At 42.0% G+C, this 17,321-nt stretch overlaps 1 protein-coding gene across 5 annotated transcripts in view; it reads right to left on the bottom strand.

Moving 5' to 3' along the window:
- Positions 1-6,942: 6,942 nt before the first annotated feature.
- Positions 6,943-17,321, bottom strand: part of pde9a (phosphodiesterase 9A) — a 97,351-nt gene continuing 86,972 nt past the window's right edge. For all 5 annotated transcript variants that reach the window (XM_062975142.1, XM_062975143.1, XM_062975147.1 and 2 more), the window contains 3 exons: positions 16,598-16,696; positions 12,533-12,612; positions 6,943-11,050 (listed from right to left, as the gene is read on the bottom strand). In XM_062975142.1, the coding sequence (XP_062831212.1) occupies positions 12,562-12,612; positions 16,598-16,696 (150 nt within the window). In that variant the 3' untranslated portion in view covers positions 6,943-11,050; positions 12,533-12,561. The remainder of the gene's footprint in view (positions 11,051-12,532; positions 12,613-16,597; positions 16,697-17,321) is intronic.

Genomic DNA, 17,321 nt, shown 5'->3' with positions numbered 1-17,321 from the left:
GAAGAGACGCCTCCTCCCCGCTGTGAAGGGAGGTCACCACCGCAGGACGATGAGACAGGTCACCACCGCAGGTCAATGAGGCAGGTCACCACCGCAGGATGATGAGACAGGTCACCGCCGCAGGTCAATGAGGCAGGTCACCACCGCAGGATGATGAGGCAGGTCACCACCGCCGGACCATGAGGCAGGTCACCACCGCCGGGCGACTGTCCCGGCCGAGATCCTAGCCACTGTGAAGACTCAGCCAGAACTTTCTTTTGGAGTTGCCAGGCTTATCTGGGTCCCGGCCTGGTGCTTCTGGACTCACCACCTCTGTGTGAGCCCAAAGACTGCTGCTGGAGCTCCGCGGCTCGATACCTGCCACCGAAGGAGCTCGGGGTAGATTGCTGGGTTTTGCACAGCCGTGCAATTGCAGAAACAGCCGCAGCTGAAGAGCAGGATACTGCAGAGGCTGAAGGAATGGCAGCAAGCTTCACTGCAACAGACCAACAAAATCAAAGTCTCTATGGCCGTGCAGGCTAGCTCAAGCGGAAAACCGCTGTTCGTCCTCAAAACTGTGCCGTCCGCCAGACAATAAAAAAAAACTATAAAGCTGAAACGTGCCGTCCTTTATCCGGGCGAACTGCAAATCCCTATAAGCTGTCCTAAAATATTGAACGACTGAGTCTGGAGAACTTCAAAAAAGGATGTTTATTCATACAAGGTTGTAAACCTGGCACAGATCTTAAAGTTGCAGAAAATGAAACAAATTTCCATAGGTTTTAGTTGCAGAATTATCCCTGGTTCCAGAAGGCAAAGGTGATTATAAAACCACTATACCCTAATCACGCTGTCTATATTAGAAGGAGAAACTCTTTCCTTCCCTATCTTTACAGCAAAGATTAGTTCTAGAAGCGATGGAATAACCCTGCTCCTCTAACTAGATTTCCTATTCCAGATCAGTATAATTCAATACTTATCTAATTTGGATAGGCTTAGATTGGCCTGGTTTTGAGGATGATTTGTCCCAGTTAGCCTTGCACAGCTCCAGCACGTTGGAAGACTATAGCCAGAATGAAACTCTAAAATGGAGACTAGACCCTGGTAAAAAGGGCGGTCCTAAGATGTTGTACTCTTTGACCAATCATTGCAAAGAAAACTGCAGCCAGCTCTTGCAGACTTCAAGCCACCTTTCCTGGGCTTTTGCAGCCAGAGGCTGAAACAAAATGCAAAGGAGGGAAAACAAACAAACGACCAATAAGTAAGGCAAACCATCGTCCTGGGGGACGGAACAGCACCCAGTGTGCCCATCACCATCGGCACCACCTGCACTGGTTTCTGCCAGAGTCTTTGAAGTTAAATCTTGAGGTCCCGATAGCAGATGAGTTTTTCCTGTTGTTTTTCGTCAATGCGACTGTCACCTGCGATTGCAACATCAATGATCCAAACCTTTTTCTTTTCCACAACTGTGATGTCTGGTGTGTTGTGTTCCAGAACTTTGTCAGTCTGGATTCGGAAGTCTCACAGCATCTTTGCGTGCTCATTTTCCAATACTTTTGCAGGTTTGTGATCCCACCAGTTCTTTGCTGCTGGGAAGTGGTACTTGAGGCATAAGTTCCAATGGAACTTCCAATGAATCATTTGGGCCACATAGTTGTGCCTCTGTTTGTAGTCTGTCTGTGTGATTTTCTTACAGCAGCTGAGGATATGATCAATGGTTTCGTCGGTTTCCTTGCAGAGTCTGCATTTTGGGTCATCAGCTGATTTTTCGATCTTGGCCGTAATTGCATTTGTTCTGATGGCTTGCTCCTGGGCTGCAAGGATCAGGCCTTCTGTCTCCTTCTTCAGGGTCCCATTCGTGAGTCATAGCCAGGTCTTCTCCTTATCAGCTTTTCCTTCAATTTTGTCAAGGAACTTTCCATGCAATGTTTTGTTGTGCCAGCTGTCAGCTCTAGTTTGTAGTGCAGTTTTCTTGTACTGTTTTTTTGTCTGCTGTGCTTTGAGGAGTTTCTGATTTTTGACTTCAAAGCAGGTTCTTCACCCTCCCCCCCCCCCCCCCCGCAGGTGCCACCTTGACGTGGTGGTGGGGTTTAACTGCTCCAGTTATGACTGAGGGTTGTGCTGGTGGCAGTGTAACTACCGGCAGGTCCAACCAAGCCAAAGAGGCCTCAGCTGAGGACCAGAACTAAGAGCACCTAACCCATTAGCATTATGGAGAATCAAACCAAAACGAAGTCTATACTGGCTCGGTCGTCGCCCAGGATAAAAAGGACCGCGGTGGATGCTGCTGATTCTGGACATCCATTGACAAGTGGGCTACGGAATCAAAATACAAATGAACAGTCACAGAAGTGGCAGGAATATACAATGCCAGAAAACCGCACTATTATTATTATTATTATTATTATTATTATTATTATTATTATTATTATTTAAAATGATGGATGGGCATCTGTTAGGGGTGCTTTGACTGTGCTTTTGCTGTCTGGCAGAAGGGGAATGGACTGAATGGCCCCTGTGGTCTTCTAGTGAAATAATACTGTTGAGTTTAAATTCCCTAAACATCAGTGGATGTGCAAATCTTTCTGAAACCTGGGAAGAGTTATGCTCTGATTATGTTGTATCATTGTATAGAAAATTTAAGGAGATAGCTCTTGTAGTTTTTTAAAAAATATTGTTCATTAAAACTTTTTAAAATTTCAAAAATCAGTGGATGTGCAAACATTCTGAAACTTGGGAGGCTTCGAGTGGTAAATGTGTGTTACAGCTGTAGTAAGTTTCATTGTGATAGCCCTAAAACTTAGGGAGGGAGGAGCCCCATTAGTGCCCCCATGGACGTGAATGGGCAAACAACAAAAAACTAACAACCTTTTTGGAGCAACACGGAATCGGTTTTGCTTCATAGGTGATTTGATTGCCATGTCTGAATTGGGTTTGAGGCCAAGACAATGGACCCTTCCAGACATACCTAAAACCCATACCGAAGCGGGTTAAAGTAACCCACTTTTGTATGGATTCTAGTCCCTACCCCCAAGCCAAACCCTGGACAAAATTTTCATCAGCTGTGGCTATGTGCTATCCTGATTAAAATCAGGATAGCATGAAGCCACCCCGGGCCCCAAATTTAGCTCCTAAAACTTACTGGAAAGGGTCCTTGGCAGCCATGAAGTCTCTCCTTGCATCGTCCTGAGTGGAAGAAATTACACCTGAGGAGATGGAAAGGATAAGGATGAAAATCCCCCCCCCCCCCCCAGCCTTCCATTTCCTCAGAGGTGTGTAGCTGGTTAAACGTGAACTTTGGGAGAGAGTTTGCTTAATGTGCAAGGTTGATAGAAAATTCAAACCTCTGGAAACCCTCCAACCTTGCCTTACACAGATGTAAGTTGGATTTGCAATCACAGGATGTCTGCCAACATCTGGAGGACCTCATGGTTCTCAGTCCTAATTTATGATGACAATATCTAAAATTTAAATAAACCCAATATATTCAGTGGAGGGAAAACAAACACACATGTGCACGTGCATACAGTGATATCCTTTGAGTTTAGTTCCAGGACCCCTCAGGGGTACCAAAACCGGTGGATGGTCAAATCCCATTGCATACAAATGTGTAGTAAAATAGTTCCCTTGTATTAAAATAGCAAAATTGAGGTTTGCCTTTTAGAATATTTTGGAATATTTTTAAGCCATGAGGGGTGAATCCGCTGATAAGGATGTCAACCAGCAGTGCAGTTGTGTCAGAAGATCCCTTTTAGTTGATCTGTGAGATTAGCCATACAAGAAGGTAGTTCAGATGGCAGAAGGCGCACATTGGGGGCACATATGTGAGGAGCAAGGGACCATTTCCATACAATTTCCTATGGGCCACCTTCACTTTCGCCCTCCCAAACCCAAATACCTTCATTTTAATCTGCAACCCTTGTCAAAAAGGCAACAGGAGGTATTTGGGAGTAATAAGGGCTTCTGAAGTAATGGCTAGGGGGAGGTGGAGGAATGGGATTATTTTAATACATTTTTATGCATTTAAGGCCCTTTCTTTCTTGGTTTAGGGGCAAAAAATGAATGATTCTGCAGTGTAAATGCCAAAAGGAAGATTGCAGGATTTTTGTAGCACAGAAAATAATATTTCAAAGCTGTGCTAAGGCCAAGCAAATTATTTTGACACCCGAGGCAGAAAAATCCCATAAGAACCTCTCTGCCTCTTCCCGACAGTGAAAATGCAGCAATAATAAATAATAAGTAACCTATTTTTTTGGCCTTTTCACAATAGCCAAAATTTACTGCCTGGGGCAGTCATTTCACTCTGGCTAACAGGATGGAGCCCAAGAGCTCTATAATGGCAGCAAATATCAGTAGCTGTTTAAACAAATGTACACTGAGCAGAGAGGAAACTAATCTTTAGACTCATTCCAGAAATGTTCTGCAGATAGCTCAAAGGTAGACTAGAGTCCAAGAATGCTTCTTTGCATCTTCTCCACAGTAGGGCTAAAGGCGACCAAACTCCCAGTTCACCCATATGTTTCAAGAAGGGGCCTGAATATTGCAAATACGAGGTTTGCAGGAAATTGGTTGAGAACATAAATAACATTAAATCCCTGCTAACTGCAAAAGAGTAATCACTGGCACTGAACGCTTTTCCAATAACAAGCAGTTCCTTGGAGTATGGCCAAACTTTCCATCACTGTCTCATTCCCAAGCACTGCGAATGTTTTCAGGAGCTTGGAAGCCTCTATTCACGGGAGACTTGCTATTTGTACAGTTCTTCCGGCATTCGTAGGCTGCCTGGCTCTCAGCCATTTAAAGAGATTTGGGTCAGTTCAATGAACTCTGCCCGAGTTTACAAGTCATCCTGCTGCTGCAGAGCTGGGGGGGGGGGGGGGAATCTATGGAGATTTCGGTTTTGTTTGTGAAAGGCTATTTTGAGAAATGAATGGCTTTTTAAAAAACCAACCTTCTAAAATACCTGCAAATGTAGGCTCATGAAGCATTTTCAAAATGACACAAATAAGCCTGTGTGAGAATTATTATTTCATAAGGTAAAGGTTTCCCCTGACATTAAGTCCAGTTGTGTCCGACTCTGGGGGTTGGTGCTCATCTCCATTTCTAAGCCAAAGAGCCGGCATTGTCTGTAGACACCTCCTAGGTCATGTGGCCGGCATGAGTGCATGGAGTGCCGTTACCTTCCCGCTGGGGATGTGATCTACTCACATTTGCATGTTTTTGAACTGCTACGTTGGCAGAAGCTGGCCCTAACAGTGGGAGCTCATCCCGTTCCCTGGATTTGAACTAGCAACCTTTCGGTCAGCAAGTTCAGCAGCTCAGTAGATTAACCTGCTGCGCCTCCAGGGGGCCTATTATTTCATAAATGGATTTAAATATGACGGGATTAGAATTGCTCCGTTTTGTAATGCCTATGGGTGCATCTACACTGGAACTAATGCAGTTTGGCACTACTGTAGTTACCATGACTCGAAGCTATGACACCAAGGGATTTGTAGTTTGGTGAAACACCAGCATTTTTTGGCAAGGGAGGTTAGAGATCTTGTAAAAAAAATCTAAAGCTTCCATGATTCCATCGCATCTAGCCATAGCACTTAATGTGGTCAAACTGCACTAATTCTGCAATGTGTACATCCAGTATATGCACCAGTAAAGGTCTGCTATTTTTTTGTGTGTGTCAGGAGTGGCTTGAGAAACTGCAAGTCGCTTCTGGTGTGAGAGAATTGGGCATCTGCAAGGACGTTGTCCAGGGGGTGCCCTGATGTTTTACCATCCTGTGGGAGGCTTCTCTCATGGGAAGCTGGAGCTGATAGACGGGAGCTTTCAGTCAGCAGTCCTGCCGGCACAAGAGTTTAACCCATTGCGCCACCAAGGGCTCTATGCACTATTGCCAATGTATACATCGTCACAATATTCTAATATAATTTTGTACCACCACTACTAGCCAAGTATACATAAAGTTATGTTAAATAAAAGATTATATTGGACTCCAGTTTATAATTCTACTTTAGATTTGCAGATTAGGGAGGGATGTTCACCAGACAACAAAGTCCATAGGATGTGGCCATGGCAGTAAAGTGGACTCATAATGCTATAATGGTGACATTTGAAAAGGGCCCCTAGTCAAAATATAACTAAATACTCAATGTGGCTGCTGACTTTTAAGGTATGTTTGGGGGGTCTTCCCAGGAGACATTATTTAGTTACACATTTACTCAGACAATGTAGAGTATTGGTGAATCATAATAAAAATAGCATGTGAGCTACTGTTGACCATTTATTTTGCTAAACGGTATCAGGTTTGTTGATGCAAAGTTAGTCACCCTGTTTGAATAAATTCTACAGTTATGGATAGAATGAAACCAAGGGTGCATTTACACTCAATGCAGTTTGACACCACTTTATCTGTCATGGCCCAATGCTATGGAATCCTGGACGCTGTCGTTTGGTGAGGCACCAGCACTCTTGGTCAGAGAAGGCTAAAGATCCTGTCAAACTACAGCTCCCATGGAGCTGTGGCAGTTAAAGTGGTGTCACACTGTAATTCTACAGTGTAGATGCAACCCAAGAGGAGTATTTTCTACCCTGGGAGTTGCAAGATGCAGCTTGCCCGTGGTCCCGATGCATTTACTGCCTCCCCTCCCCAAAATACACATTTTTAGTTAGAAAGCAGCAGAATAATTCTCTTGTAATCCTCTAGGAGCAGTGGTTTCCCTCTAAAACAAAATGCACTTGTCATTTGAATGAGCAAAAGGGTGTATTTTTCAGGGGTTTTCATAATTAGAAATAAACTTCCAGTCATTTCTGCATACTGGAAAGGTAACAACTATACTCCCGGACAAATAAGCAATCCACAAAAGAGATAGGATTCAGTGTGATCAGCTGCAGATTCAGCTTCTATCCTGCAGGAGGATTCATGAACATGCGACATATACAAAGACAAACACCAGGAATACAGCAACATTGAAGATAATATAGAGTTTATTCTAGTTTCATTAAAAAAGAAATTGCAATTTGGTTGACTCAGTGAATGGGTGTTTTCAAACAGCATATAATCCAAAAAGCTTTGCTGGCTGCCTGCTTCCACACAGGTGCAAATTTGGAGCAATGCTTAGAAGGTGATCAGTTATTGATGGGAGATTGTTGCATGATTCTGGAACATTTCACATTACACCAGTGGTTCTCAACCTGGGGTCTCCAGATGTTTTTAGCCTTCAGCTCCCAGAAATCCTAACAGCTGGTAAACTGGTTGGGATTTCTGGGAGTTGCAGGCCAGAAGCATATGGGGACCCCTTGTTGAAAACCACTGCATTATACCTTTATAAGCATTACAATGCAACTTTTAACACCCTAAGAAACTCTGGGATTTGTTGAGGAACTAAATCTCAGTCTGAAAATTGTACAGCCTTCAACAATACATTGAATTCTAACTAGTTCTCCCTAAACTACAAATCTCAGGATTCCATAGGATGGAATCACAGCAGTTGAAGTAAAATTATAGAGCCGTAATACATTGTTCAGTGTATATTAATGTGCCCACATTGTGCATCTACAGTGAACTTCCGACAGTATATTTGATCAACAGAAGTGGATAAACAAAGGATACAGCAATACCTCTAAGAAAAATATACATATTGACACAACAGCCAAATACAAAAATAAAGATGTGCTGTTTCAAAACATCTTGCCGCACAATTAAGGTGATGAGAGTATTATTCAGTGCTTAGTGAGCCAAGTATTAGTCATTGAGGTTCTCTGGTGAGGGAAGCCTGAGTTGAGCAAGTTCTTTCCTGTTTTGCATGGAAGAGAAGTCTGAGCACCCACCTACACTTTCCTTTTTAAACACAGAATCACAAAACGCAGGCAGCCTCTCTGCAGCTTGCAGGCATATGGCTTGGGTACATGTGCCCTTCAAAGAGAGACATGAGCTTTCTTGTAGTGTTTTCCTTATATGCCGCTTTATATTTATAACCCAATAAAGAACAATCTAAAAGAAATCCATACAAAAATTACAGTACATTCTCAGTTAAAAACCTTCCAATATAGTTGGTGCATACAGTGGTGGTGGGAAATATTTACTTCTTCCAAACCATCGGGTTGAAATGTAAGGCACTGTGGAAGTCAGCACATACATTTTTGAATAATGTTAGATATGGGGAGGTGGTTCCAGCCAGATGGCCCTCCTCTCTTCTTGTCCCTTCTTGCAGGACATTGCTTCCACCTACATCCACCCTGATGTGTCATGAATGAGGGTGGCTGAGAAGTGTCTGGCTATGTTCCTATAGTTCCCAAAAGAACTCAGAAATCTTCTGGAGTTTTTTTTTTTTTTCAGTGTTAGGAGCGACTTGAGAAACTGCAAGTTGCTACTAGTGTGAGAGAATTGGCCGTCTGGGATGTTGCATGGGGATGCTCAGATGTTTTTTGTTTTTTGTTTTGATGTTTTTACTATCCTTGTGGGAGGCTTCTCTCATGTACCCTCATGGAGCTAGAGCTGATAGAGGGAGCTCATCCGCACTATCCCCGGGTTGGATTTGAAATGGTAACTTTCAGGTCAGCAGCCCATCCTTCAAGTCAACAGTCCTGCCAGCACAAGGGTTTAAACCACTGTGTTACTGGGGACTCCTTCTGGAGGTTATATCTAGCTATTGAGATATAGGTGAGAACTGGATAGATGTCCCCTATCCTCCCAGGTTACTACATGACCGTAATGGAGGACTGGAGTCTAGAGGATTGATGTTGGTTACATGAAAGAAGTGGCAGATTCTTCCCCCCTCAGTAGCCATAAAAAGACACATGCCAGCATTATACTAACACATATTACAAGTGGGATGCCAGCCAATTCAACATATGGAAAGGATTTCCTACCGTTTATGTTTTACATGTCCTTCTGGATACTTAACACAAACAGAGGATGAAAATCTTTTTAGTTACATTGGAGCTCCATGTCAGGAACCCTTTGTCTGTGTTGCTAATGGGTGTTTCCTTCACATATTCCTGTTGCTCTGATTCATCTGCTAAATTGGAGCCTCTGTATGACAGTCCTCAAATGTATGTTTTATAGTGGTCTCTTCTCCTAAACTCTAAGGCCTTTATATTCTGTTATATTTTTTACTGCTGCCTTGTGTAACTCTCCCTTTTAAGGGCTTGGTGTCTACTACAGATTATCTTTCTCCAACTTAAGAGCCAATTTTACAGTGTGGCTTATTTCCATTTAGAGTTTAACTGGATGCTACAGAAGGCACATATGATCAACAACTGTACCAATGCTTATAGCCTTTGAATCACACTTGAATAGTGAAGTCAAAACTTTGGGAGAACTCTTCAGCCATTAGGAAGTATGTACACCATATGCAGATTTTTTTTCAGTCCTGTCTTATGTCTATGGACCTGAACCCAGACACTTGGGTTCAACTTTGTGATGGCTCTATCCTACAACATCCTGGGATTTGCAATTTAGGGAGGTACACTAGGATTTCTCAGTCACCGACCTCTAGTATCTCACCAAACCACACACTACAAACCCTAGGGTGGAATAATAACAGTTAAAGTGGAATCACTGTGCTATATGTGTGTTGCATAACTTGCATGACATCTCTAAGGCCTCCTTATATCTGAGGGCTACATCATGTGGAACTTGGGGAGAACAGCCCATGCCATTCCAACTGGCTGGTTATATTGCTCCAAATCTTCACTGCTTGGTGCTGAAAGTAAAATTATTATGTGTCTTCAATTTATGATGACCGTATCTCAGCAGGAAGAGTCAATGCGATATACTGGTTTGAATATTGGACAAAAACTCTGGAAACTAGGGTTTGATTTCCTGCTTCACCATGGAAACCCATGACACACTTTCAGTCCTAGAAAACTTCATGATAGGCCTTAAATTTGCCAAAAGTTGAAAATGACGTGAAGGCACACAACAACAAATTTGAGCAAGATTTATGGAGAGAGGGTTTAGCATTGCCTTATTGTTATGCCAAGAGACTGTTACTTGCCCAAGGACAAACAGTGGATTTCCTGGGCTGAGAAGAGATTCAAACTTTGGTTTCCTGGAGTCAACTCACTATATCACACAGAGAAACTGTTATTATTGCTCTAGACAACCCTACTCATACAAAAGGATGGTCAACTTTTGTTCAGTGTAGGCTCATGTATTGATAATACAGTTGCCATCCTATGAAGTTCACTGAGTTCCTTACCATCTATTCTGGCTCACACTAAATTTCTTAGGCTGCAGGCAATGAACGTTGCCAGCTTTCATGGCACCCACTGGTTAGACTTGCTTAGCCATGGCAACAGAACTGCTTTATGTGCTTCATACAGGATCCTTTGAACATCCTCTCAGTGCTAAGGGTCATGTCTTCTGAAGGAACACCAGTTGCCACAGTTACCACCCTCAATAGAAGGGCAGTATTTATTAAAATGTGATTGGCATCAGGCCCATGAGAAGGGGATAATCTGAGACTTTGGTATTCTGCTTATGATTTCTGTCCTAAAAATGTTTTACTGCAAACAGTTGCTAACTAGTAAAGGTAAAATATTATTTTCTCTTAGACTGATCATAATAGCATTTTGGTCAAATTCTTCAATAAAGTAACAGGAGGCATAAATTAGGGCAAAATGAGGATCCTAAATGTATACAGACACAACGAGGCTGATTTTTGTTATCTTAAACGGTACACAATCCTATGTATAAACATTTCTACAACAATTCTCTCAAAATATACAAATTCTGTCTTCCCACATATATTTCCATGAAACCACAGGTAGCTGTTTTCAAAACACACACGTATATAAAAGCTACAAAACAGAGTAAGTGCAGCAGTCTTTTTTTTGGTATAAGAATATATTATTTAGAAGACAACTTTAAAAGTAAAAATATTGTACAACAGCAGAGGTTCCTTATCATCTGTGTTCATAAGGGTAAATGCTAGTCTTTAGAAAAGGAACCTGAAAAAGTGCTTGTGGTACTGTCAGCTGTTCAGTCTTGTCCTTTGTCAATGCTATGAAATTCCATGACGGTTCGCTGGACTTGGCAAACCTCTAAAGGATCTTTGTGTCTGTTATAATGCTGGAATTAAAATACAAACATCATTAGACCCGAAGAATGAGTTCTCATCCACCCAGAATATTTGGCAGTGATCAGATGTGCTGATTCAGCACACCTGTAAGTCACACACACAGCAAATATGCTAATCCACATCTGTCTACATAGCAGACTAGGAAAATAGTGATTGGTGCAGGTAGAAGAATGATTTAGTGCTCTCTAAACAGTTGGGGAATATAGCATCTGTTCTTTGGAGCACTTCGGGGTTTTTTGTTTTGTTTTTGCAATGGAAGCAAATCAGAGCCTTTAAATACGGTAAAGGCTGGCTTTCTATCTAAAGAGGATAATTTAGAATTTTGCATATGCTGATCAATACCATAATCATTGACTGAGCTAAATAAGTGCCTCCCAACCTTTTTATGACCAGGTTCCACTTGACCAGGGCCCACTTGATCAGGGACCACTTGAACAGGGACCACTCTCCAACATTAGTCCCAAAATGGTTATGATTCAGTTTTTGATCAACTTTAGATTTGGTTTGGTTATTTGGAGTGCTGATTCAGAAAACTGCATTGGATAGACCACATCAGCTCTAGTTAACTGATACAGAACATATGCCATCCAGTAGTCGCCATCTGCTTGCCCACAGAAAACCATGTTTAATAATCTAAAGCTGATGTGGTCTTTCTAATGCAATGGCCAGCTCTCCGGAAAGGAGCAGAAATAAAATTAATAAAATAAAATAAAGAGGAAGGAGATCCGTGGATCAGATTTTTGTTCTCACAGCCCAGCGGCCCACAGGTTAGGAAACACTGAGCTAAATGAATAGTATTGGACATGAGGCAATGATACTTTTAGACCTCACTAAAATCTGAAATCTTTGTAAAGAAATATTTTAATGCTTTGTGAAAAGGATTATTGGATACTAGCCACACTGTAGTCACTCAACTATCCCATAGAAATCGCTACAAACAACTTTCATGCCTAACTCGGTGAGTTCCAGTTATATCCATGGAAGATGTCTCACTTTCACAGAATTTGTGCCTTTATCACAAAATATTTCATGCTGTTACTCATAATTGATTTCATAGTCTGTAACTAGTTGGTCAAAAATTCATTCCCACATTTTATTCCCATTGGCTTTTTTTGGGGGGGGGGGGGGGACAAAAATAATGGGATGTCTTCTAATTAAGTCAGATGGATTTTCATTCTTCGCTTAGGCCAGTGCTACTCAAAGTGGTGATCCATTGACCAATGGCAGTCTGTGAACTAATGGCTGCCAGGCCACTGTGATTTTCCAGGAAAGAGGGTCGTAGTGAAAACAGCACCAGTGATTTCTATATTGAAGAAAAAACCCTGCCCATCTACAACATCCAACAGCGTATGGAACATTGCACTAGATACCAAAATTATATGCTCTATTTTATGACTCTAAATATTTAACTATAAATTTTCAGATAATGCTCTAGGATTCCTGATGTGAAAAACACTTAAAATGATAATTACCTTAATGTGCCCCATCTTTCATTTGTATTTCACTTCTCTCTGCCTCCACTTGTCAAATTTTCATTCTTCTTCTTCTGTAGCTATTTAAGAGTAAAATGGAATAAATTGCTCATTGTGTCATTGGGAATGGCAACCAATAGGCATAGTCACTGTGGCCCCCCCTCGGGGATCAGAGGAGCCCTTTGACCCTGGAAACACATCTACTGTGATGACTCATGGGCCTTGTAGTCCTGTTCCTAGTACTATTGTGGCAGACGAAGAGGAAAACATGGGGTTTTCGCCGGTTCAACAAGAGCCGGAGTCTCTTCACCTGCAGGATGTTGATGTTTGCCCTCAAGAATTCAGCCAAACAGGCCTTGGGCAGAACCCCCCCCCCCCCCCCCCCGTTTCCCAGAAAAGAATCTTATTCCAGAGAAAGGGGAAACAGAGAAGCTCAACGGAGGAGTTTACGCATTGCTGCCAGAAATCAAGCTGATTAGGCTTGCTTCCCTTGGGAAATTCTAAGGAGTCACACATCTGGACAGAGTTGGGTTTCGCTTCTCGTTCTCTAGGGAAAGAGTTCTGTTGGCGGGAAAACAAGACCCAATATAGGTGGTTGGCGCGAAGAATTCTTTGCGGAGTCAATTGATCAGCTTGAGGAGAGAGATCGTGTGTGGACTTCGTAATCCCAGTTCCTAGCTTTCCGGATCTAGCTTCAAGCCTTGCCTTGTCTCACGGTTTTACCACGGACTCTGTTCATGCTTCATGTTCGTCTTGCCTCCAGTCACGGATCTAGTCAAGAATCAAGTTTATTTCCAGCCTTGTTGTCAAGCTTCATTGGACTTTAAAGACTCTGTTATTTCCCCACACTATTGCTTGGCAAAGTGTGTGTTTCGGTCAAGTGGATTAAAACTTTGAACTCTAATATCTTATATTGGACAATACATTTCTGGACCATATTTGACCTCATCTGAAAGGTCTGCTTCTGAACTATATTCTTCACTTGTTTTTATTGATTTTATATATTTCTTTAGATAGAGACTGGCCTCTGTGTAAGGTTATTGGTGCTCTGCAGCCAGGGTCCTGACATCTACCTTGATTCTAAAGCCAAAGCAGAGAATGTTGTCTTGCATTATGTTTTTTCATTAATATACAAAAAAGACTAAAGTACTGTGCTGATACTTAATAGTCCTTAACAGTTGTTTCACATTACCCAGTCAGCTCACCATTCAGAATGGAACCCAAAATTACATAAACTGTGTTGGTTCCAATTAAATTGGCAATGGCTCCTGTATGTTATCTGACAAAAGTTATATAGCAGTAGTTCTCAGGATGGGGTCCCCAGAAGTTTTTGGCCTACAGCTCCCAGAAATCCCAGTCAGTTTACTAGCTGTTAGAATTTCTGGGAGTTGAAGGCCAAAAACATCTGGGGACCCCAGGCTGAGAACTACTGTTATATAGGCATTTTGGCTTTCTTAACCATGTTTTGTTTCCTATAGTTTGCTTCTGTAAAAACAATAGGACGTAAACTGCTTTCTTCAATTGTTCTGCAGAACTTGCTACTCAGTGATATATAACCCCTGAATTTGGAGTTTCCATGTGTTCATGACTAGCAATTCCTTATAGACTGATCCTCCATGAATTGCCTTGGAGACCCATTTCAAGGAGGAGAACCTCTTTCCTGAAGGGAAGGGTACTGTATTCCACATGGGATCAAGGGCAGAGATGTTGCACTCCAGGGCAGGAAGCATCTCTGTACTTAATCACCAAACTCCAGTCCAAGTTAAATCAGCAAAGCAATTTATTGAAAATTATATAAAAATCAGTTCAGCAAAAAAAGTAAAAACTTCAAAGTCTAAATGTATGAAATAGTCCACAAGATACAAGGTACAAGAGTAGTTTCCAAAAAACACCAAGCAAAAAACACCCAGCACTGGAATACAAAAAAACCAGGATACAAAAGGCAGCATAAAATTCAGGAACAATCCTTCAAACTTGGAAGCATGAAACATGAATGAAGACATGAAACTAGAATTCCCTTAGCAGGCTTGAGCAGGACTTGGCAAGAGATGTTGCCTCAATTATCAACGTTGACCAGACTGCAGAAAAATCCCCTTGGCCTCTTTAAAATACCCATGAAATCATGCCATCTTCCCTGACTACCTGATAACTGTTTTTTCTCTAACAAGCACTGTGACCTTCGTAGATTCTGTTGAGCAGCCTGGAGTTTACAAAAACTAAGCCTCCTATCTACCAATTCATTGTCCTCTCCACCTGGGAGTCATCCTCTTATTTCATTACCGTCTCTGACCTTGCTTCCCTAGAGGACGGCTTCTCAGCAACAACTGGCCTCATTCTGGAATGTGGCCTTCAGATGCTGGAGGCTCAAACTGCTCAGTTTCAGGACTTAAATTCTCCTGCTGACTTGCTGGCCCAGAAATCCCATGATCCACTTCCTCATTGACATTAGGAGCAGACACAATCATGGGCTGAACTACAACAAAAGGCTGGGAGGCTAAAGACCAGCCCACTGGTTTTATAGATATATACCACAAGCATTTGTAATTGGTATACCCTCCAAAGGAGCCAATAAACCTGACATAAACACTCCAATTTCCATTGGCATTTGAGCCGGGCCGGGCCAAATGACTGGCCAGCAGATGAAATGATGGTAGGTGGAATCTTGCCCCCCCCCAACTCTTGTGTGAACATTTTCTACATTTCTGCAGGTGAAAATAAAAGCAAGTTGACATAGGATGTATTGTTTTTCTTAGCCCTTAGCTGGTAAAAAGGCTGGTAAAAAGAAGCTGATAGAGGAAGGATGGATAACTGTGTCCCATATCTTCTAACTCAGTGGTTCTCAACCTTTGGTCCTCCAGATGTTCTAAATTTTAGCTTCCAGAAACTCCAGACAATACGTACATTGGCTAGGGATTCTGGGACTGGACTTCTAAAGCATCTGTAAGGTGCAAAGGTTGAGACAAACTATTCTAGCTCATACGGTTACCACACTCCCATGGAAAAAGGGATTATTAGTTATCTTGTTTTCTGTGCTGGCTGCAGAGGAAGAGAGCATTTCCTTCTCTTTGTCCCCAATCACAGATGCATAATGGGCTGGCAGAGGCAAGACGGGATTACTCTGTTCCTCTCCAATCAGCCCACTCATGAAGCTGAATTAAATGTCACAAACCGAGCTTATGGAGCTTCCAGTTGCCTACAGCAACTGTGTGGGTGGCTATGTATAAAACTAAATCAGTAAGCTTGTTCATTGGTGAATCCATACGACAAGCTAGCTTTATGCTTTCCCCATCAAAAGGCTATTGCATGAGAATCAGCACAAAACTTTCAACTATCCAAATGTCTTGGACCACAATCCTTTACTATTGGGAATATTGGGTGGGGCTGATAGGAACTAGGCTCTAAAAGCTCTGGAAGACCAAAGATCCACTCAACGAAGGATGCATTTACACTGTAGAATGAATGTAACTTACACCACTTGCTATTTGTTGCTGTATGCTATGGAGTTATGTGAAGTGTAGTTTTACAAGCTTTTTACCATTCTCTGCCAGAGAGTGCTGGTGCCTGACCAAACTACAGTTTCCATGATTCTACAGCATTGAGCCATGGCAGTTAAAGTGGTGTCAGACTACATTAATTTTCATTGTAGCTCTATTCCATATCGTAGATCAATTCTAAAATGTAGATCAATGGAAATCTAGGTCTATTCCTATAATTAAGGCTGTAAGGCAAGCTTATTTAGAAGAAAACCCCATAGAGTGCAAAAAGACCCTTGAAATTCTGTAATTGCCCAATTTCTTCTTTCAAGATGGAACGCCACACAATGTGACGGGAAGAAGATGCTACCTTCTGCTCCCCCCCCCCCCTTTTGTGATGAGGTCCTTTGTTTATAGTTCTCAATTCACCAATAAATAAATTGGCCCCCTTTGCATTGAAAAAAGAGAGATAAAATAAAAACAGACAATGTCTTCTGAGAAATGTTAACTCACTGGGTGGAAAGTATCCAGCAAAAGATCATTAAGGATATAACAGAGGAAAGACAAAAGGTGTGAGAAGGAAAAATCTTACCTCTTTTGTCATAGCATCCTCTATTTGCTTCAGTTCCTCATAGCGATCCCTGGATTCCCAAAGCGGTTGGAGCATGACTTCTTCAACCTCTGGAAAAAGCTGAAATAATATATATTCTCCACTTTAAATGAGAAAATCTACACCCCGCTACATTGATTAAGACAAGAGGAAAAATATATGGTGTCATGACTTGACTTGTTATTAAAACAAAAATGAATTATCTCCCTCCTGCTTTACGAGGTATTTTGCAATGTTAGGAAGTTATTTGGGCTGACACTTAAGAGTGTCAATAATCACATGAATTTTATTCATTTGGTCCAGCAATAAAACCAAATCATGATTGGGTTTCTGTGAGTTTTCCGGACTGCATGGCCATGTTCCAGAAGCATTATCTCCTGCCATTTCGCCCACATCTATGGCAGGCATCCTCTGAGGTTGTGAGATATATTAGAAACTAGACAAGGGAGGTTTATATATATGTATTGAAGATCCAGGGTGGAAGAAAGAACTTGGAGGCATGTGTGAATGTTGCAATTAATCACCTTGATTGGCATTGAAAAGCCTTGCAGCTTCAAGGCCTGGCTGATTCCTGCTTGGGGGAATACTTTGTTGGGAAGTGTTAGCTGGCCATGATTGTTTCATGTCTGGAATTCCCCTGTTTTCAGAGTGTTGTTCCTTATTTACTGTTCTCATTTTAGAGTTTTTTTAATACTGGTAGCCAGAT

Source organism: Anolis carolinensis, chromosome 3 (genome assembly GCF_035594765.1).
Source record: "Anolis carolinensis isolate JA03-04 chromosome 3, rAnoCar3.1.pri, whole genome shotgun sequence".
In the NCBI taxonomy this organism is placed as follows: domain Eukaryota; kingdom Metazoa; phylum Chordata; class Lepidosauria; order Squamata; family Dactyloidae; genus Anolis; species Anolis carolinensis.
This window is presented reverse-complemented; position numbering and strand designations above follow the sequence as displayed.